We start from the raw sequence: 22623 nt of genomic DNA, 5'->3' as shown, positions 1-22623 counted from the left end.
TTCTATGAATCCTGCATGACCGTCAGATGGCGGTACCGGAATCTGGCTGTCAGCAGGGAGGACAAAGAACTCACATTGATATGGAATGCAGACTGGGAGTCAAAGTCACTGCCCTGTCGTGTGAGACGGTACTGCTGGTAAACGTCATCACCGACATCTTGCAATATCTGACAAAGGTCTTGACCACCAGGAACAGCTGCCACACGTTCTTCTGGACGTTCAGCTATGTAAACAAAAATAAAATGTTTAACCATCAAGTTCAAAAGATAAAGAAAGTGATTTAGCTAGGTTTTTCTAAATGAACAACTTTCTCCCATTAAATATGATAACAGACTGGCTCGGATATAGATTACATCATAAAATATTCAATCATCAAATCTTACGTTCTTCTGGCGCATGGTATGCGGCCAAGGCGTTGAGCATGTCGTATATCACCTCCTTGATAGTGTCAGGAATGGAAGGTAACGGGGACAATTTCAGTGGAGTTGTTTTTACTAGTTGTACGGCATTAGGCCCCTTGATACGAAGATTTTCAAACTCGTCATCAGAGGCTATGAAAACAAAATCCAAATAAATGCAGGTTAGCAAAAATAAAAATCAAATAAATAATTAAAAGCTAACAGCTCAATGACATCTTCATTTGCTCACCTGTGCCAGCTCCACGGGGTGCCGGCAGGGCAATACGGACACAATTGCTAGCAGTTTCAGCAAAGCACTCAGGGTTACGGCAGGCAGCGGGGCCCAAGACGCGTAGGATATAATTAATTTCCCTTGAGCCGAGGCTGCCCGACACCACTCCTGAGGTGGTGCTGCCTGCTCCACTTGTCACAGCCGATCTCACCACCTGTCGCAATTAGAGGAACTCTTTAGTTACACAACTTTGTATCATTCCCAAATTATGTTGATTTTTGGGGAAAAAAAGTTGAGCAACAGACTATACAACAACCTTTTCCATAGTGTGACGAAGAGTAGCTGGATCTTCTATAATGTGCCTGAAGAGCAGCGTAACAAGAGGAGTGAAGCCATTGAATCCTGATGTCTGCGTCAGCCCAAGAATCATTCGAGTGCTTTTCAGCTCAGCAAACATCATGGCATAGTGGTGATTTCGTGTCAATCGCAAACAAAGCCTAAGTGTAGCATGGAGAGTGTCCGGGTCCACGGGGACACTAATCATGCTGACACAAGAGCGGATGAGAACAGTGGTCATGTCGTCACTCAAGCCGACGACATTAGAGCCTTGAATGGAGTCAGATTCTTGGGAAGTTGTAGGGCCAGAAGTTACATCCTTAAGCTGACAGGAAGCATCCTTGGGGGCACTCATTTCTACTGTTGCCACAGAGTCTATATCTGTCTGCGTCTCTTCTGCTTTACACTTATCTCCCTCTTCTCTCTCGGTGTCTGTAATGCAGCCGCTCTTAGCAGGTTTGGGCAAACGTGGAACTCTTTGAACAGTCAACATCACTGGCCGTCGGTTCCCCGTCTCTTCATTGACCTATACCAACGATTGTTGTCATTCAAATAGAAGGAAACCAAAACAGGTTCAACTGTTTCCAGTACAAAGCATTTGTTTATACCTGCACCATGTTGTTAAATTGAACAGTATATCGTCTGCGTCCAGCTGTGAAGCGGACACTGCTTTCCCCAGCTCGCCATGCCGAGTCGATAGTGCTGTTGTTGGAGGCGCTGTAACTGCACCAACGGCCTGAGCGATCATCAAACCATCTCCAGTTATTCCCATTAGGCTGAAGATACTTCAGATGAATCACAAATACAATGGATTAGTTGCACCCACGGATGTAAAGGTCATTTACAACTTGAACATTCGAGGTTTCGTACACAATTTTCACGGCCAAATTCAAGCACTTTTTAAGGCATTTCAAGACCAATTTTCTAGTTTTTCCAGCACCTTTTAAACATCATCCCAATGTATTTTTTTACTATGAGGCAGAAATTAAATAGGGAGCTTTTTCAAAAGTACGCAAACGTCTAAAATGTTCTACGACCCCAGAGGCTCGAGAAATTTAACTTGAAAGGTGCAGCCTCTGAAACCCCCAGGAGAGCGAGTTCCCGGTGGCAGTGAGCATTTTGTGGCAAACTGAGCGCGTCTAATAACAGGGGAGCTGTCATAGTGAAAGCATGCTGTTCCGTGGACAGAGACCCAAAAGTCACGAGCGAGAAAACCTTGATTAATAAATACGCTTTCTTGAAGTTTGGGACAAAAGTTGAAAAGTGGCTCTCACTTCCGATTGTTATGCTATACGATATCTTGATGTAGGTTTGTGTGGAACTGTAGTTCAAAACAACAAAAAAACTTACGTTCGTGCCTTAAAACAAAATAAGTGGCTGAATTCTTGTGGAACAAGGGGTGCTGATTGAGACCCAGGTGAGTAGGAAGAGTCCTAGGGGCAGTTTACATGGCGACTCTGTGACACAGAGACGCAATGACTAAGTAGCGGAATCGCCTCGCGTGCATATGGTGTCGGCGAAGATGAAAAATTCTGAATCCTGCCTCCAGAGTGGAAGAATTCGATTGCGGGGTGTTGAGGGGGGCTTGCTCCATATGAATATCAAAAGCTCCCGCTGCCGAGACCGTGCCGATCACGTCAGCACTCATACACGTCACATTGGGCGTGCGCAGCGGTGCTACTAAACATTAAAAACAGCAAATATGGCGGAATGTCAGCTTTAATTTACTGTTTTAATAATATTTTTAAATTAAATATGTTGAATGTTTCCATTTTTGTGCCTTTTTGAACAAAACAAAAATGCCATTGCTTTGAGTGGGCGGTAGGGCTGGGCGATATGGCCTTAAACATGTATCACGATAAACTGAGCAGATTTACCTCGATAACGATAAATGACGATAAATTCGCCCAAGCGGACTGTTATATAATTTGAAAATCTGAATCAATGCATGAAATACAGATTAACTATTTCTTGTTGATTTATTTACCAGCATTCAATTTGATATACTGTATTTAACAATTGTACATGCAGTCTAAACATTAAATTGATAAAAATTAGGGCTGTCAAAATTATCGCGTTAACTGGCGTTAATTAATTTTTTAAATTAATCACGTTAAAATATTTGACGCAATTAACGCACTTGCCCAGCTCAGACATATTTAAATGTCACTAGAGTGAAAGGCCCACCTGTTAATTGTGTTTTGCGGAGTTTTGCTGCCCTCTGCTGGCGTTTAGGTGCGACTGATTTTATAGTGTAAGTAATTATTGCCATCAACAATGGCGGGCTACTAGTTTATTTTTTGATTGAAAATTTAACAAATTTTATTAAAACGAAAATATTAAGAGGGGTTTTAATATAAAATTTCTATAACTGATTTAGAACTGATTTATTGTTATAATAAACAAATACAGTCCTTATGTACCGCATGTTGAAAATATATATCCATCTTGCGTCTTATCTTTCCATTCCAACAATAATTTAGAGAAAAATATGGCATATTATATAGATGGTTTGAATTGCGATTAATTACGATTAATTAATTTTTAAGCTGTAATTAACTCGATTAAAAATTTTAATCGTTTGACAGCCCTAATAAAAATGTATTGTAAGCAATAAGAATTCAAGTATGAACATTTATAACAGCGTGTATGACTTGAACAATGTACATTGTCAAAATCAATATGCCTGTGCAAACATGTAATTGTAACACAAATGACTTGCCGCTTGAACAGTACACTTCAAAAAGACAACTTATTGTTAATGGCTGCTGTGATATAATTATTAAATACAAGTGTTTACTTTATGGTTTAAGGGTTTTTTTCCCCCCCAGTGCATTTTTTCATAAATGCACGCACAATAAAAATAGCTGGGGCCATTTCTCGGTCATTATAAGTTTCGCCGTTGGATTGTACTTTATGCGGAATTCTTTACCATCACAAAAGCTATCAGAGGAATCACACACACAGACAGATACAAAATAATGACACATAGTAATTGCTAGATGCAGTCCGTGCCCAATCCACTCATTAAGTTCAGCCGTTTCGACCAGGTTAGAGCCTCTATCCGACTCCATAACGTTCATTTGTAGCGTTAGCCGCTAGCTAGCGTTAGCCTGGCTACCAGTAGAAAGCACCATCTCCGGAAATCGTGAGAACAAAGGAGGACAGCGGGTGAAAGCCCGTCTGGATGCCACCAAGAGTCTACTAAATGTCGGTTGAAAGTTTGGTGAACCTCCCTTAAGCCACACTCCATCACGTTTTGCTTGTAGCGTTAGCTGCTAGCGTTAGCTTACCGGGCTTTTGTTTGATTGGCTTCCTGATGATCACGTGACTCCCTACGTAAGCACATTCACTGCTTTCTTAAAGGGGAATGAACATAGACGAACAACACAGAATCAAAGCGGGATGAAAAGACTATTTTCTTGTTTTATTAATTTACCGAATTTACCGACATGGTCAAAATTACGTCGGTCATCGTTAAGAATTTCGGTGACGGTAAATTTTCGGTTTACCGCCCTGCTCTAGTGGGCGGGCATATTTTTTTCCGGGCTGAGGAGCTTTTTGGGGTCAAAGTGCATCATTTGCTGTCGACTTGTAAATCTGCACTGCCCCCTAGGGCCTGGCATGAATACTACATCGTTTTCATTCAGAATTTCGACATTGTTCGAATGAAGACGGGACCATATAAATACAAATTTGAAATTTTTCGTATTCTCGAAGAGTCACCATGTAGACGTCCCCCTAGAAGCGACGAAGCCGAGAGAAATGGCTCCCAGCTGGATTAAGCAGCGACTACCATAGGAAGGCGGAGGTTGTGAAAAAAAAAAAGTGACAAAAAGAGGAACTGGTCGTACGATAAAAGTATTGCAATAAACCACAGCAAATGCAGATCTATGAATTTAACTACTACTACTATATTTGTATATAGACCCTACTCACACGACGTCACAACCACGCCCCCGCGCCATATTGTCCGTCAACTCGTCGTGATGACGCATTACCGCGACGTAAATTCCTCCTATTATGACGTGTTTTTCTGCTCGTTAACATTAATAATCAAAATGGTGAAGGCGTGTGTGGCGGTCGGTTGCAATAACAGAGAAGATAGACGGAGAGACTTGAAGTTCTACCGTATTCCGAGAGACCCGGAGAGGAGAGTGAGATGGACTGCTGCAATCTGACGAGAAAACTGGGCTCCAAACGATTACCACAGATTATGTAGTAGTCATTTTATATCTGGTAAGATGCATTTAATATATATTTAGAGGGTTTGGGGCTGACAACCACAATTAAGATCATTGCTAGGCTAATTGCCGACAACATACAGTTTCAAATTCAAGATGCTTATTTCTTCCACCATCTTTATTTTTTGAATAATATTTAGCTGGTAACAAGTGAAAGAAGCCTGGCCTCGTCTACGGATCATCGGTTAAACAGGGGTGTTCAAACTTTTTGCAAAGGGGGCCAGATTTGGCGTGGTAAAAATGTGGGGGGGCTACCTGGGCTGATTTACGTAGAACAATACATTTAAAGAAATTTTAGCAAGCCCTTCTGTGTGTCACATTTGCTTTATTTATTTATTTTTTTAATTCATAATTTCAACAATCTCGCCTTTGTGGCGTTCTCTTTCGACCCTCGGGCTCTTGCGAAATACTGCTGCTGTGAAATTAGCTTCAAGTTGCTTTAATTTCTCGTTGCGTATCTTCCGCGACTGTCTCTTTGCAAATGAGGCAGACACAGTTGTGTATTTTATTGAAGAAATAGTCCAATATGCACCTATCCTTGACGCGTTGCAGTCAATTTTTTTTTTTTTTTTTGATTGTCGCCATTTTAGAAAATTGTAAGTAAAGGGTCACACGGGATAATGTTGCTTAAAGTGCTGCTCTTAAAGTTTTTCCAAAGTTTGAGAATAGGCTGAGTTTCTGTGTAGTTGTAGATATCAGGGTAGCAGATGTCAGGCAGAGACGGCGAAGACAGCGGGCCGAAAAACATCGATTTAGGCATCAAATATGGATCTGGCGAATGGATAAACTGAAGCTTTTCCACATAACGCCTTTTATGCAACGCATCCAATGAGTTTACAGCGTCAGATAACACCGGGGCTTCCATGAATTGCACGACTAATTGAAACCATTGAGAATAGGGCTAAACAATGACGAACAATATGGCGGCCGGATACAGCGACACGTCATTTTGTGACGTTGGTGAATAGGGTCTATAGTTCGCTTAAATAAACCACTCATGCACGGAATCAAATGCACTGTACTGTTAGGAGTGACGCTGTGATGCGGGAAATAAAGGGAAAGTAACTTCAGAATGAGCGTGTTGGAGCGATTAAGCAAATTTATTTCATTTTTCTTCATTTAATAATTTTGATTTTTAGACAGGGTGCTGAGAAATATTGTATGACTAACACTTGCAAACATTTTCAAGAGCTTGATGCAAAATTCAAGCATTTTTCAAACCTTGAAAACACGGCAGTAAAATCCAAGCATTTTCAAGGATTTCAAGGACCCGTACGAACCCTAATAAAGATAAATAATATACTTATAGTTGAGACTTGGCATCCGCATACATTAACATCACACTCATGTAGGCCACACATAGGCCTAAAATTGTGGCCTATGTTACCCAAAATATGATGTAAACGCAAGGTATCAATTTTTTTTAAATGACCAAAAATAGTCACTTGCTCTATGAAGAGAGAAACAGATTTTTACCTTGTTCATTTGTGATCTGCGTTTTGAAGACACTGCCATTTTCTCATAAAAGTCAATAATCAATAGAACTGGGGTAATCCACCTGTAGACAATGTATATTATAATACATTTCTGAAAAATTGGCACCGAAAAAACACCCCAGCATTAGTGTACTCATAAAACGAGATACTCACTTTGGTGTCTGTATGTCTTTCTGTTCCTTAGCTGCCTGCAAACAAGGCTGAACCACTTCTAGCAGCTTAATCAGCAAATCAAGGATGCCACTTCTTTCTACTACTGTGGTGCACATAAGCTTCAGTTCCTTTTTAGAGAGAACAAAAACGATTAATGCCAGGAATATTCCCCTGTCCAATCATAAAAACGATTTAGTTACCTCAAATAGCAACGTGAGCAGCAGAATTCGAGTAGCCAGCTTTGATGCTTGGGGTAGTGTAGCCATCTGTTTAGTCCATTCAGACACAGTCTTTGTGTCACTGGTTGTCAGAGGCACAGCTGCCTTGATCAGCACATCTGCTGCATCCCACACCTTGGAACAACAACAATGCTCAAACTCATCTTATGTCAGGTTCTAAAATTTTGACAAGTGTAAGAAATTTAGCTCAAAATCTCTAACCTGGTCGACAACCTGGCCAAGGATGAGGTCTCTGTACTCCGGGCCACTCCTCTTGATGGCAGTCATAAGCAGGTCACAGAGCCGGTAGACCGTGTCAGGCAGCTCATCCAGAAGGTGGAAGCAGCCAGGAAGCATCGCATCTGTGAAGGCATGCAGCTCTTGTGGATCAAGGGGTTCAGCCTCCATGAAACGCTCCAAGCAGCGGGCCTCTTCTTCCTCTGCTCGTTCCCTAGCTCTCCTGTCCTCTTCCTCACGCCGCCGTGCTGCTTCCTAAGAATCAGTGCCCATTTGTGTTGTTGCGGTTTGGGTTTAGATGCAATTTTAACAGTGAGAAAGACATACCTCGGGCGAGTCAGAACGTTGCTCCATGTTGACTTCCTGGCCGAGCGACATTGCAATTGCTCGCATCATTTGGTCCTCTTCGGACATGGAAAGATCCTAGACCAAAAAAAATGATTGCCCTAGAATGAAGATTGTTTCAAAAGTGAATGTTAATCGTGTTACAAGATTTACCCTTACTGCTCCCCCAAGGTGAGGAGGAGGGTGTGTAAGGAGATATTCTGTGGCTTGCTCCATGGTACTGGTGTTCACTAGGGCCTCCATTGCATGTTCTCTTGAGAAACCCATATCTATCAGCTAAAATTGAAGGAAAATTAAAAACCTACTTTCAGTAAAGGTTCTTCTAAAAATTATTACACATTTGTTAAGCATATAATCTCAATATATCTGAAAATCTAAAAAAATGAAACTGGGTGTTACCTGCGTAAGCTGAGCCTGGTTAACCTGGGGCTCCCGTCTCTGTGTGGGATTAGTTGACTCCTCAGCTGATCCCCCAGCTGGCGCGCCGGCAGGTGGTGCAGTGGCTGCTGGTGTCTCTCCACTGGTGGTAGATGCACCAGGGGCTCCACTTTGTCCCAGAGAAGCAGAAGGAGTGCCCTCATCATCTGGTCGCACTGTACCCTCTCTCTCCTTGGCCAGGCGCTCCTGGATGACTGGCTCTCCCCGCAGGATGTGGCACAGGATGGCAAGCATGGATTCAGCCATCCTACCTCCATAAACTTTAAGAGGCTTCCTGTTCCAAAGACTGCGGATGCAGCTGAATGCTGCCTATATTCAAGGAAAAGGAAGCACCGTTAGCAACACGGTTGCAGCTCCTACAATTCAGCTCTAACAAGAAGCTTAACCAAATAGAACAAAGAAAGTATTGTAGTGGCAGCAGCGGTAGTGTTAACATCAAATCTGTTCGGCAGCTGATGATGTTTTGACCCAAATTGTGACACCCATAAACTGATTAAATATTCCATATAATTCGAAGGCATTGGAAGTGCGATTGCAACCATTTCATACAACTTAGCATTTCATGATATGTTATGGCCCACTTACTTTATCATGCAAGTTAATTAAATTTCGTGAATTACGTTTACATTATCAAATTAAAGAGTTAGGAATACTCTGAATTATATGTTACTTCAGAGAACTGAAGAATTTCAGTCATATCTCCTAAATCTTTAGTTAGCATGACTTAAGGGACGCTACTATGCTGTAGGAACAAAGTAACACTTAAGGACCTGTGCTGTATGAAACTAAAGAAAAATCATTGGTGATTTATCAACAGTCAAAGTGATCGTTAGTGGCAACATAAATTGGTTTAGTTTCCTGGTAATGGTGAAAAGGGCACATAAAATACTGAAGAGATTTGAAAGTAGGATACATTACACTAGAGCGTTAAAGCTAAGCGTGTTTGGGTGGGGGGGTCACCTTCTGGGTAACGATGAGAAACCGAAGTGCACTGAACTGGGGCGTGGTTGGCGTGACCCCAGGCATTTTCGCTGGCAAAGAATGTGGCGAGTCCAGCACAGTACTTGGATTCACCATCTTCTCCACCAGCATCAACCAAGCATCCAGGAACTCTCCTGTCCCATCTGGTAGTTCCATATGCTCCAGACCCTCTGAAACAGGGACCTTTCCACCCATTGACAAGGCCCAGTTGAATGTCCTACAAAAAAAGTAAACCGATGAAAGTCACGTGAAACTATTTGATAATACAAACAGTACACAATCAAAATGAATATAAATTACTTACTCAAATAAGGCATCGTGTCCACCAGAGCAGAAAAACTTTTGAAGCATTAGGTGGTATGGGTACTTTCTCTCATCAAACAACATAGGCGATGTAAAGCCAACAGAGCAGATGAAGAAAGTGAGCCTGTGAGATGCACAAGAACACAAAACAGACTCCTAAGGACTGCTATTCAAAATACATAACACCCATCACAAAGCCTTACCTAAACCGAGGAGTTGGTGTATAGGGTGGGGGCTGCCAACTCAGTCCTTTGGTGAGGAGCTTTGTGAGTGCAGAGGCAGTGGCTCGGGCAGCAGGTGTGGGTGTAGTGCCTGTGCTTGTGGCATGGTGGGAGCGGCGTTGACGCACCGGGGAGCCAACACACAACTTCACCAACAGGCCAAAGAGCTCAGCAAGTGCCCTGCCCAGCCGAGATGATGCTGAACATAGACAAGATATTAGTGAAAGATACACTCAAACTGTTGAGCAGCTTTGACGCAATACTTGAATTGTGCTATGAACATTAGCTCACCAGAGAGAAGGGGTTTAATTTGTTTAATGCGTGTGGCCATTGCTGGGGTCAGCTTGGACTTGGCCTTAGGGTCTGTTGAGGTGGGCTCGTCTGTCTCCATGGGAGCCAAGCTATCGCCATCTAAACCCATGCCTTCCAGCAGTCCACTACTAGTCGACTCTACTGCCTCAGACTCTGTTGATGAAGCGGATAACAAGTTTATTTGGAAGAACTTGAGTTTTACAATAAAATGCACGTTACCAGCTCTCTTGGGACCAGGGTTTGTTGTAGTTGCTGCCGTATTAGAGGGTTTTTCCTCTTTGGGTAAGAGTTTCTGCATGTCTGCTTGCCCAAACTCGCAACCTGGAGGCAGGCTGTTCAAGACAAAGGAATTTAACAGGTTAATATTGGGCGCTGGGGGTACAATAAAGGGATAATTGAAATGATACCTGTTAGGCGTGCAAAGGGAGAGCAGAACCGTACTTTCCCACACCAGTGAACAGTAGAGCTGACTCAACTTGTTGAGAACACTCAAGCCCAACTGGGATCCCCACTGATTGACAGATATTGCCCTGATCTCGCTCTGTTGAAGACACATTAAGAGAATAATGCTGCATCCAATTAACACATTAACACCAATGAATTAGAGCACTGAGACGAGATTGTTGCCTAAGCACCCAAATTCAAAACATCGCTCTATTTCTGACCTCTGTGACCTTGGACACTTTTCTCTTATCATATAACCTACCCAGCAAATTTGAGTTAAAGACTAATCCGTTATCAAATTATTGTGGAATTCCTTTTCCCACCTCTGTGACCTTTGACCGCATTACCCAATTTTCCCCCATCTCTATCATATTACAAATATCCTATTACATATTATATGACAAACAAATCTCATCCTGCAAATTTGATAATCCAATTTTTAATCCTTTGAGTAATTTTCAGCAACTACTAACAGATATTGAGCTGAAACGAATACTCGAGTAACTCGAGTTTAAAAACTGATCTGAGTAATTTAATTCACCTCGAGGAATCGTTTAATTTTGCCAGCTCTAAGCATCACGTTTTGCCCGGACTACTTTTAATGCGGGACAACGCGCTGACGTCACGCGCGTAGAGGAAGAAGCAATAAAATAAAAATAAAAAACCTTACTGCAGCCGACAGCCGCAACAAACTACGCCGACGTTGCTAAAAACTACTCCCGCATGATGCTAGTTTGGTAGCAGGTAGTGTCCGACGAGTCTCAGATATCGCATACATTTAGAACTAGATGCGAAATGACAGACTCGGCCGCGTCTGGGAGGCGTTAGTAAATAGCCGCCATCTTTAAGCAGTAGTCTTCTCAGCGCTAATAAATATAACGTTACTGTCACTCGCTCACGTAACGTTGTCGTTAGCCCTTCGGAGGGCTAGGTTTCTATTGAATATGACCACTGTCGATGCGTGGCTAACGTGTCTTACATACAGGCTATATTTAATCTGTAAAAACACAGCGCTGTAGAGTGATGAGAGTGTAAAGTAAAACACAAAGCTAACTGTCAGTTTTAGCTCAGTAGTCCTTGCTGAATAAAAAACCAAGTAGCACTGGTCCCTAATGTGCTCCAATACAGCAAGTATCATACATTTTGAACACTGTTAAACCTCAATCCTATCAGTACTTACAGTTTAGACTAACTTAAAACTTAACTTAAAAATAGCTTGACACAAATGGAAATTCAATTGAAACATGTGGGAAAAAACACCTAGCTTTTAAGTGATGTGTGTTGTCAAGCGTAATTACATTTTTAGGTAAGATTTTTATTTATTTATTTATTTTTAAATAAGATCTAGACGTTTTTTGAGTAAAAGCAGTAATTTTTTTCCCCCCTAGTCACATCTGAGATGCAATTGTTGGCTGTTTTCAACAATGTACATCGAAAATAAAAACATTGACTGAAAATGGTTCAATATTGGATTAAATGTCTTTTTCTCATGTATCTTTATAATTGCTCTTTACCTAAAAAAAAAAAAAAAAAAAAAGTTTTATCCGATTACTCGATTAATGGATAGAATTTTCAGTCGATTAATCGATTATTAAAATATTCGATAGCTGCAGCCCTAAACAGATGGGACTTAATACATCACTTCCACTTTCAGTAGGTCAACATGTCATTTGTTGTTTCTAATTGAAACAGACTCTGTAATCAGTATTTACCTGTCCTACACGGCAAGTGTGCACAAACATTAGGATGTAGGCATGTGCTGCAGTCAGCGCATGTAGCAGTGGCGTCGCCCGAGCAGACAACGTGGCGTCAGTGACATGGCCGGCATTAGCCAACTCCCTCAAGAGCACGGATCCACCGGGGACCTCAATTGGCCGATGTAGGGGCTCCAGCGATGTTAGAATAGTGTCCAGTTGGCACAATCCCTCCTGAAGTACTTTAGGCTCATGCGAGAGTGTCTTAATACATGGAATGAAAACAGTATGCTTATTGCATGAGTTGAAATGTAGATATAGGAGAAAAGTAAATGTGATATTCAACTCACCAAAATTGACTTGCACACACCAGCAACAGCTTGGCAGGCCGCTGAGGTGGGAAAATCTATGGGCAGGTTGGGCAACCCCAGAATAGAGACCAGAGGTAGCAGCCCCTTCTGGTTCACAAATTCCTGACAGTGGTCATCTGTGGTGTTGTTGCTAAGTATGGATTCTACGAACTTCATCTACAAAAAATCAAACATCAGTAAGTGTTTTACAGCTGAAATGAAATTTAAGTCCATACACGACTCCACACCTACCACATTTAAAATGTAGTCCATTAAAGGGATAGGTATCCGCTCCTCAGTTCCAACCACCCTGAAAGAAGGCACATGTTGAAAATAATGAGTGACACAATGAATTTGACATCGATTATTAAACCAGGCATATCAGAGCTATTGCTCTGCTGTGAGATTTCAACTTAATGTCAAACAGATCAAGTGGAACTGACTGTCTGTTGCTCTCTGCTTCCCCCTGCTGCTGGCTAAATGTGTGGAGGGCCTCCTCTTCCTCTTCATCCTCACTTGAAGCTTCTTCGGCAGCGTGGCTAGAGCGTGCTGGTGGCACAGCCACAGTACCATCAGCTTTCTGGATAGATGGTTTTTGGCAGACATATTCGGGAGCTCGGCCTAAGTTGCATATCTCCTCCAGTAACTAAAAAAATGAAATTCACTTATGAGAACAGAGAGATGATTGGATAAATCCTGGAAAATAAAACCTACCTTAATGATTGCAGTAGTAGCATCTGTCTTTAAAGTTGGTTGGTGTCTCATTAACTCATCTACAGCACTTCCCAAATTTGATGCCGTGTCCCCTGCAGGGGGATTAATGTATCACTCAAGCAGGATATAAAGGAAACCAAAATGGCGCCACAGCAAAACTCACCCAATGGGTCAGAACTGCGTCGCCGTCGCATGGCAGGTAGATAGTCGGGGGACAACAGCACTTTGAAGAGGCGCTCAAAGGGCTGACACTGAACGAATGAGAGGAGGCCTCTGGCATTCAGGCACAAGGCACTGAACACATTTGGGAGCGATCCCAAGACTTCACGTGTAGCAGGAACCTAATTGAAGTTAAAACCAAAGTAATACACTGAAGGGCATGTGACCACAAAGACATTATGTCACAGCTGCTTTGAACATCTCTTAAATTGGCTACAGCAGGGGTCCCCAACCTTTTTTGCACCCCGGACCGGTGTTATTTGGGTCTTTTTTTCACAGACTGGTGTTCTGACAAATTTTCCAACCCATCAAAATTGCATCGATGCGCTTCTGCGCATGCGCATAACGTTAAACATAGCTACAAAATGCGCAAATGCAGCGATTCCAAAGTAAACACTACAAACTTTCTTGAAAGAAAGGAATATTAACTTACGTTTGATCATGGAAGGACTTGTAGAAAAGTTCTCCACAGATACATCCTGCCATGTTAGCTGCACACAACAACTGCACACCGCTCTCACCATTAATGACTTTGCCTTGTCGTTAAGCATTAATTAAGAAGCCCGCTTCACAAAGATACGATGTTGGAAATTGTAGCAAGGTTTTCAATGCTCTCGTAGCGATGTCAGAATATTCCGGAATGACTTTAATCCAGAACCTTGGTAGAGTATTTGTCTCAAATGTACGTTTAATAAGGTCGCCATCATTTGCGATCTCTACGAGTTGATCCTCCTGTTGCACTGACATGCTCGAATCACTCGGTTTATTCACAAACGGGTCACGAATCCACTTCTTCGCAGTTCGTAGGTGTTCGAGGTTGTAGGCTCGTCAGGTGCCCTTTTCGCCGTAAAAATATCTCCAAAGACATCTGTTTTCCAGTCATCTTCGCTCGTGTGGGGGCTAATTATTTCCGGGAACAAATGTGTTGCGCCCGCGGCCTAGTAATACGTTATTATCGAGGACAAGCGCACATAGATATAGTATATACACAAACAAGATGTACTGCTAGCAGTCCAATCAATGGATTTCTATGACATTCGAATCTATCCCGTAGTATTATATCTAGAGTAGACAGGGATATTGGTGTGTTAAGCAGGGGCACAGGGTTAATTCGGCCAGAATGCGGTCGTTATGAAACTATATTTCTGTGTGGCCCGGTAGCAAGTGCGCCTCGGACCGGTACTGGTCCGCGGCCCGGCAGATGGGGACCCCTGGGCTACAGTCAAACCCAGTGAATGCTATGCTCATCAGATTTCAATCATTGAGCTTTGCGTTTTTTGTTTGTTTGTTTTTTTTTGTTTTGTTTTTCAAGGAATCTGTCAAAACTTACATCTTTGATGAGAAGGGCATGGAGCATAACATCAGTAAGGCCATTGTCCTGCAAGGAGGAAAGCAGAGATGGCTCTTGGAACACAAACACCGTCACAACCTCGGTTGCTACGAACCCAAAGGGACAGGAAGAAAAAAAACAGCATTATTATTGTTTTACAACACAGCAACACGCAGTAAAATGACAAAAACTCATTTCCAGTTCAAAATTTTCAGAACAGAGACTCACCAAGAAGAAACAGTGAGGGTCCGTAGTATTCTGCATTACTGATGATGTGCTTTAGTGAGGTAGGCAAGGATCCATCCATTACTTGAAAGGGGGGGAAACAGTGAAGACAGAAAGAGCAGCCATATTAGCGAACTACATGCAAGTGTCTTCAAGGATGGACAACACCTTGATCATGTGCAATCCAGTGGAAACAACCTTTTTTAATACTGAAAAGACAAGTTCATCTTTCCAATGTGTAATATTGGAGACAAAATTAATAGACCTAGGAAGTAGAGCTGGGCGGTATGCTCATTCCCCTTTAAAGTAAACACTGTTGAGTAATCATGGTACAGCAGCCATTATTTACAACTGCATGTACAATCGTTAAATCGAAACCTGGTAAATAAATTATTGAGAAACATTTAATTTGTATTTCATGTATTAATTCAGATTTTCAAATTATATAACAGTCCACTTCGGTGAATTTATCGTCTAGGGGTGTGACAAAATATCGAAATGGTGATATATCGTGATACTTTGTATCCTAAAAGGTTATCGATATGCTCCTCTCAAGAATCGAGATATCGTTTTAAAAAGGTGTCATTGTTTAAAAAAAAAAAAAAACAACAAAAAAAAAAAAGGAACCAACAAGTTGCTACCAAAATCTTCCACCATAAAAGTGTCTCAGGTAACTCTAAGGCTGCCATTGACTGTGCTCGACACCCAATCCATTTAGACTGGGAATGTTCCTTCATTCGAAATAGGGCTGCAGCTATCGATTATTTTAGTAGTCGATTAATCGATGAACTATTTAGTTTGAATAATCGAGTAATCGGATAAGGAACATAAAAATTAAAATACCTGAGCTGAGCCTCACACGGTATATAAAAAAAGTAAAAGAAAAATAGGATCTCTGTACAACAAAAGAACAATTGGCTAACTTATAGAGCTGGGAATCTTTGGGCACCTAACGATTCGATTACGATTCAGAGGCTCCGATTCAATTATAAAACGATTATTGATGCACCCACCTCCTTTTTTTTTTTTTTTTTTTTTTTAAATGTTTTGTACATTAGTTCCAAAATTGTTCAAAAATACTCTCAGGCTAAACCAAACTACTATTTCAGTATCAAGTTAACATATAGCAGTAAACAAATATACAAAAATAACAGTAAATAAAAAACTGCAGTCCCCATTCTGTATCAGCAGCTTTAAAACTACATTCAATTAATTTAAAGTTGTGAATCAACCGTTAAAGTTGTTAAAATTGCTCCCGTTATTCCATAATTTCCCTTTTGTCTACTTTCGACATGTGAAAGTTTTAAAACTATTTTAAAGATAGATTCAAGTCAATATTTTACCGATTTAGGAGTATTTTAGATAAAAAGTTAATTAGGTTTGCTTGGAAGGTTCGCTATAACAGCCTTGCAGGGAAGTGTACTGCTCTAAGATGGCGGCCGTTTACTAACGCCAACATCTAGCTTTTTGTAGATATGCTGCTTACGCTACCGAATCTATAATGCATCTAGTCCTACATAAATGATATCTACCGTAACATTATGTGGCTGTACTTTGTAGCAGCTTTTCGGCAGCAGTCAGGTATGTTGTTGTGTTTTTTTATCTCGTGGCATGAGTTGAGCTAGAGCCGTGAGTTGAGCATTGGCATTACCCGAGGGGCCGGGTAGTGAGAAGCATGATGTTTAGCTACTCTCGCTCCGTTCCGTCCCGAAGACCGCGCGGCGCGCTGAGTGTGTTGTACTTCCGCTTTACTTGGCATATTTCAATAATCGGAACTTGGATGTTTGTGAATCGTTCTGGAATCTTCCACGGCCGAATCGCGAATAATCTAAGAAACGGAAATTTTGCACACCTCTACTAACTTACATAGCAAAAGTCTGCTAGCTTAAATGCTACAAAATGCAAACGCTTTTTCAAAATGCTCTTGAATGGCTCAGACACATAATCCCACAAAAAGTGGCTAAATATACCTTTAAACTAAATTTGGAATGCATTAAAAAAAATCATTACCTCAAACAAACGCTTATGTTGGTCTTAACAGGGAGCACATGGGTTCAGCCATGTGAAATGAGGTAGACTAGAGGGCTGTGTATCCACCCAATTCAATAAAAACAAATGCAAACACTTTCAAAACAAACCATTACAACGTCACTTTAATCAAACGAATACTCGAAGCAGCAAAATTTTTTTTTCTAATCGAATACTCCAGTTAATCGATTAATCGTTGCAGCAGATTCCCAGATCACTTCCTGTTCTGTAACTCAAAATAAACAGGAAGTGACCCATAAAATACCCCAAAATCAACAGGCAAATGCACAAAATTACCTCATTGCCTGGAATTGGCTGCCACTGACGGCCATAGACGTTCAATCCGTTTGAAGTGGGAGGGATGGCAGCGAATGAACATTTGTCCATTCGCTGCCACCCAGTTCAAATGGATTGGCCATCTACCAGTGATAAACTCATTCCAATTCACAGCAGAAGCTTATTTTTTTTGTTTATTAGTTGTTTGTAGAAAATCCTAGAATGAATCCTGACCAATGTATCAATAATTGTTGTATCGTGAGATCGTTATCGTTAGCTTTGTATCGCAAATCGTATCGTGAGGTAACAAGAGGTTCCCACTCCCATTATCGTTATTTATCATTATCGAGGTAAATCTGCTCAATTTACCGTGATAAGTACTTTAGGCCATATCGCCCAGCCCTACGAGGAAGTGAAGCGGGCTTCGTGCGAGTGAGATGGAGAAGATTGCAAAGGTACAGAACCTATGGAAAGTGTGCCTATTAAGCTATTTTTTTGTGCATGTTTCAGGTGAATCATTTTGTTCTATACATACGGACTGTTGAATGATGTCAAGTTTGTCACACAATGGATGCGCTTGCAAGGGGTATCTTTTTTGTGTTTAAACATTTTACCAATTATCAAAAGTCTTAAGAAATGTGCGTTTTGTATATTTAAACACTTTGTGCAGCCTTCTTTTACATGAAAGTCATTTAAAGATCGTTTGAAGATCGTGCAAACATTGAAGCAAGATGGCGCCGCCGGCAGGCCGTTCCGCTGCAGTCTCGCCGCGAGCTAAACCTGAAATCTACCGAACAACCAGCGGTAAAACTATAGTAGAGGACGAACTGCTAAACTTCCTCGTCATAAAAATGAGAACTCTGGGCCATGATGATATTGTCATGTTGGCCACAAGCTATTTCAGCACGGAGTGGATCGAGTCTTCCAAGAAACTTTTGTTTGAGCTGTGCCCTTCCACCACGCAACGCTGTGTCTCACACAAAGGACCGCAAAAAGACTCGAACAATATTAAAGCCTGTCTGAGGTTACTAAACGAATATGGGGACAACATACCACGCTTTTTGTCATATCACCTGGACGAGCTACCGCCTATTGGCTACGATCACATTGACGTCTCTTCACTACTGGGACGGATACAACAGCTGAACTCGGACATGACCGGGGTGAAAAGTGCCATCGAGGCTCAAACGAGCGCTTGTGAAAAGCTGCGAGATGTGACTGTATCACTTGCCAGTCGGGTATCTGCGATTGAAGCCGTGCATAACGTTAGCCAGAATGGCTACCCACAACCGGATGCCGTTGTGGCAACAACAACGAATACCATCGACGTGCAGGAGCAAGCGGACACCGACACTTCACGTCCACAATGGTCCGAGGTGGTAAGAAGACGGCGGCAGAGACCAACAGAAACTCCCGAACTTGGAGGAGCCGCCAGACCCGAGGCTCGGACCGGTGGGGCGCCTGCCAGACGGGAGAGGAGGAAGCTGGGGATCGTCGGCACCGGTGCGTGCTCTACCATCGCGGTGGTCAAAACTAAGTTGGTGAACATCTTCGCCACTAGGTTTGACCCTGAACTTGACGCCAATACACTTAAGGATTACTTGGCTGAGAAAAAGGTTCGAGTGGTCATCTGCCGGAAGATCGCGACCGCCCAGACCAGATTCAGCTCCTTTCAGGTAACTGCGGAGTGTACGGAAGTGGCTGATATGTATGATCCGGGGCTATGGCCAGCTGGGACGTTTATACGCCGCTACTTTGAGCCTAGAAAGCCCATAGTCTCTCCAGCCGAGGATGATCGGATGCCGGGTATAGCTGCCCCAGCGCTCGTATCCGCGTAACTATGATACGGATTGTGTCCTATAATGCGCGTGGCCTGCGCGTTGGGCAAAGTGCAGCGGACAAATCGCGACGTATTGTTGTAGACAAGCTATTAGAGGAGTGTGATATTCTCTGCTTACAGGAGACATGGTTAGCCAAACAAGAACTTGATGGGCTAAATGCGCTGCATCCAAACTTCCACAGAGCTGGAGAGTCAACGACCGATCTCAGGGACAAGTTCGTGCGTGGGAGAATACCTGGGGGCGTAGCAATACTGTGGAGTTGCACACTTGACCCAGTTGTGTCAGTGTTAAGACTTGATGTTGACTGGGCGATAGCCATTGAGTTTAAAAGCACGGAGAGATCATTTATTATTATTAATATCTACACGCCTTATGAGTCATATAGCAATGTGGACGAATACTGTAACAGACTGGCGTGTATTAATGCTTTTATTGACAGATGTGGCTCAACCAGCGTGTTCTTGGTAGGGGATTATAATGCAGACATCTCTGATGGGTCTTCCAATTTTGCGAAACTTTTGCTACACTTCTGCAATGATAATAGCCTGCTTATCTCCAGCAAACTGTTATTGCCTGCAAACAGCTACACGTACATTAGTGATGTGTGGCATACTGTATCTTGGCTTGATCACTGCGTATCCACGGCAGATGCCCATGCCTCACTGATGAGTATGAAAATTTGCTACGATCTAGCTACATCTGACCATATTCCGTTATTAATGTGTGTCAAAGTGGAGAAAATACCAATGATAAGCGCAGACGAAAGCAGAGCCAGCTTTAGTAAACTTAACTGGTCAGCCCTAACAAATGAGACAATCAGCAAGTACACCTTAAAAACGGATATGTTGTTAGATTCCGTGTTATTACCAAAGCAAACTCTACTATGTTGCGATATAAACTGCAAAAACATACAGCATCGCAAAGATTTGTGCAGCTTGTATGATTTCATCGTTAAATGCCTATATGACTCTGGTAAAACTTTACATAATAACAATAATGGGCAAATTCCTCATGCCAAGCCTGGATGGAATTCTTATGTGGTTGAACTTCACTCAGCAGCTAGGCAAGCCTTTAAAGAATGGGCGGCATCTGGCAGAATTAGATGTGGGCCTCTTTTTGAGAATAAAAAGCGCACAAATGCAAGGTTTAAGCTTGCTGTACGTTTTATTAGTAGGAATGAGGCCAGTATGAGGGCAGACTCCCTTGCTGGCAAACTTAGTAATCATAGATACTGTGACTTTTGGAAAGAGGTGAAAATATTGAATAAGTGTAAAGCTCCCTTACCTTTTAACATTAACGGAGTATGTGGCTCGAATAACATTGCGGAATTATGGAGACAGCACTACTATGAGCTGTTTAACTGTATTAAGAGTGATATATACATACCGGATAATGTTGACCTCAGTGAGATTTTAGTGATAACCCCGGATGAAATCCACAAAGCTATTACTGAACTAGAAAACAATAAGGCTGGTGGTGCCGATTGTATTACAGCTGAGCATTTAAAACATGCCAGTCAGAAAATAATCCCTCTTCTTGCCTTGTGTTTTTACGGGTTTTTTAAGCATGGCATCTTACCTGACTCTATGATGGCAGTACAACTCGTGCCTATCTTAAAAGACAAGGCTGGTAAAATCAATAGTAAAGATAATTACAGACCTATTGCCCTGGCCAGTGTGCTCTCTAAAGTTCTAGAGTCAATCATACTGGGCAGAATTGTTTCATTTATTTCGACAAGCGACAATCAGTTCGGGTTTAAAAGGAAACATGGAACCGACATGTGTATATTTGCTCTGAAGGAGCTATTATTTAAATATCGAAGCCTAAACTCAACAATGTTTTTATGCTTCATTGACTCATCGAAAGCCTTTGACCGGATCAATCACAGCAAACTTTTTCTTATGTTAGCAAAAAGAGGGGTGCCCAAATACATAATCCGTATTCTGGCCTTCTGGTATGCAAATCAACTTGTTCGCATAAAATGGGGTGGCTCGGTCTCTGCTTGCTTTAAAGTAGGTAATGGTGTAAGACAGGGAGGAATTCTCTCTCCATATTTGTTCAATGTTTTCATGGACGACTTATCCAGCCGACTCAATAAGTGTAATACGGGAGGTGTTGTAGGAGACACTGTCATTAACCATCTTATGTACGCAGATGATGTGGTGGTGCTCTCCCCATGCAGTGCTGGCTTGCAGGAGTTACTCTCGATATGTTCCGAATTTGGTGATCATTTTGACATCAAATATAACGCAGAGAAAAGTAATATCATGATTGTCCGTTCTAAAGAAGATAGGGCGGCTATATTCCCTCAGTTCTTTCTTGGCAAAATAGCTATGAATATTTGCAATGAAGCCAAATACCTCGGCCACTTCATATCTGAAGACTTGTCGGATGACAGGGATATTCATCGTCAATGTTGTAAACTTTATGCACAGGCAAATATGCTCAAAAGAAGATTTTCTATGTGCTCCCCCCACATTAAGACCTCGCTGTTTAAGGCATACTGCACACCATTTTACACAGCTCACCTGTGGTCAAGGTACACAGCTAAATCCATGCAGAGGCTAAATGTAGCCTACAATGATGCCCTGAGGCTGTTACTGCGTGTGCCTAGATGGTACAGCGCCAGTCAATTATTTGTTAGCTCTGGATTACCCACATTTAAAGCGCTTTTAAGAAAATTGATGTACAGCTTCATGTGTCGGCTAAATGAGTCTGGAAATAATATTATAATGAATTTAACAGACCCTACAATGAGCTTTAGATTTAGTTCGAGCCTGTGGTGCCATTGGCACAAAAGCCTGTTTGTTGTGCACTGATTGCCAGTGCTTCCTCGTTGTTCTGTTTTTTTTTTTTCCTTTCAAGTCACTTTATTATTATGTCTCCGTATGTACGGTATTCTTTTTTTTTTCTTTGTTGGTGTGTGTGTGCTATGGACCCACTGTGAGATTCCGGAATAAAGATAATATATAATTTATCTAGGTGTTTTCTATTGCTTTAAGCTGGACTTCATCAAATAAAAAGGATGCAATTGACTCACCATGGCGGATGCCATCAGAAAAGGCAGGGTCTTGGATGGCTTTCTTCAGGAAATTTAGCATCGACTTTAAAAGAGCTGCCCTCTGGGGAATACATTGCATGCCTAGACAAAAAGTTTAAATATAACTATTTGAGGTTTAACAGTGTGTAGCATTCTATGTGAAAATGTAATGTGGCTACCTGCACGGGGCGTGCCTGCAGTGCTGCTCTGTACTCTCTGCTCTATTTCTGGTCTGAAAGCAGAAGATGTTGACGGCGCAGGGCTGCTTTCCATGGTAACATCCAATGCTGTTGAATTATGAGATATTAGCATTTCACGTTAGATGTAGTAGGAAAAAAATGCAATCAACAAAACAAAATAAAACAAAAGTTCACGGTTAAGGGACTCAATTTCGCTGACTTACTCTCCATGTAAGTGTCCATGTCTTCAGCATCTACAGTAGGCCTTGGCCTTCGGATCTTTGGCTTAATGACGAACGGGCACTCTTTCCTTGACAGGTCCACCTCATGCTACGTGTAGCGATTACCAGAAAAAAAGAATGATTGAAT

At 41.9% G+C, this 22623-nt stretch overlaps 1 protein-coding gene across 3 annotated transcripts in view; it reads right to left on the bottom strand.

Moving 5' to 3' along the window:
* Positions 1-22623, bottom strand: part of huwe1 (HECT, UBA and WWE domain containing E3 ubiquitin protein ligase 1) — a 63817-nt gene that overhangs the window by 24223 nt on the left and 16971 nt on the right. For all 3 annotated transcript variants that reach the window (XM_057825443.1, XM_057825459.1, XM_057825450.1), the window contains 29 exons: positions 22479-22584; positions 22255-22362; positions 22076-22177; positions 14894-14974; positions 14666-14772; positions 13280-13457; positions 13117-13208; positions 12846-13048; positions 12655-12712; positions 12403-12579; positions 12071-12316; positions 10322-10455; positions 10134-10246; positions 9894-10067; positions 9585-9801; positions 9383-9505; positions 9058-9295; positions 8059-8406; positions 7813-7935; positions 7642-7737; positions 7300-7569; positions 7060-7212; positions 6860-6987; positions 6687-6768; positions 1575-1751; positions 947-1492; positions 649-844; positions 384-551; positions 75-223 (listed from right to left, as the gene is read on the bottom strand). In XM_057825443.1, coding sequence (XP_057681426.1) covers positions 75-223; positions 384-551; positions 649-844; positions 947-1492; positions 1575-1751; positions 6687-6768; positions 6860-6987; positions 7060-7212; positions 7300-7569; positions 7642-7737; positions 7813-7935; positions 8059-8406; positions 9058-9295; positions 9383-9505; positions 9585-9801; positions 9894-10067; positions 10134-10246; positions 10322-10455; positions 12071-12316; positions 12403-12579; positions 12655-12712; positions 12846-13048; positions 13117-13208; positions 13280-13457; positions 14666-14772; positions 14894-14974; positions 22076-22177; positions 22255-22362; positions 22479-22584 — 4893 coding nt within the window. The remainder of the gene's footprint in view (positions 1-74; positions 224-383; positions 552-648; positions 845-946; positions 1493-1574; positions 1752-6686; positions 6769-6859; positions 6988-7059; positions 7213-7299; positions 7570-7641; positions 7738-7812; positions 7936-8058; positions 8407-9057; positions 9296-9382; positions 9506-9584; positions 9802-9893; positions 10068-10133; positions 10247-10321; positions 10456-12070; positions 12317-12402; positions 12580-12654; positions 12713-12845; positions 13049-13116; positions 13209-13279; positions 13458-14665; positions 14773-14893; positions 14975-22075; positions 22178-22254; positions 22363-22478; positions 22585-22623) is intronic.

The sequence above is a fragment of the Corythoichthys intestinalis genome, chromosome 2, assembly GCF_030265065.1.
Source record: "Corythoichthys intestinalis isolate RoL2023-P3 chromosome 2, ASM3026506v1, whole genome shotgun sequence".
Lineage (NCBI taxonomy): Eukaryota > Metazoa > Chordata > Actinopteri > Syngnathiformes > Syngnathidae > Corythoichthys > Corythoichthys intestinalis.
The sequence above is the reverse complement of the archived record's forward strand: the minus strand, read 5'-3'. Positions and strand labels throughout refer to the sequence as shown.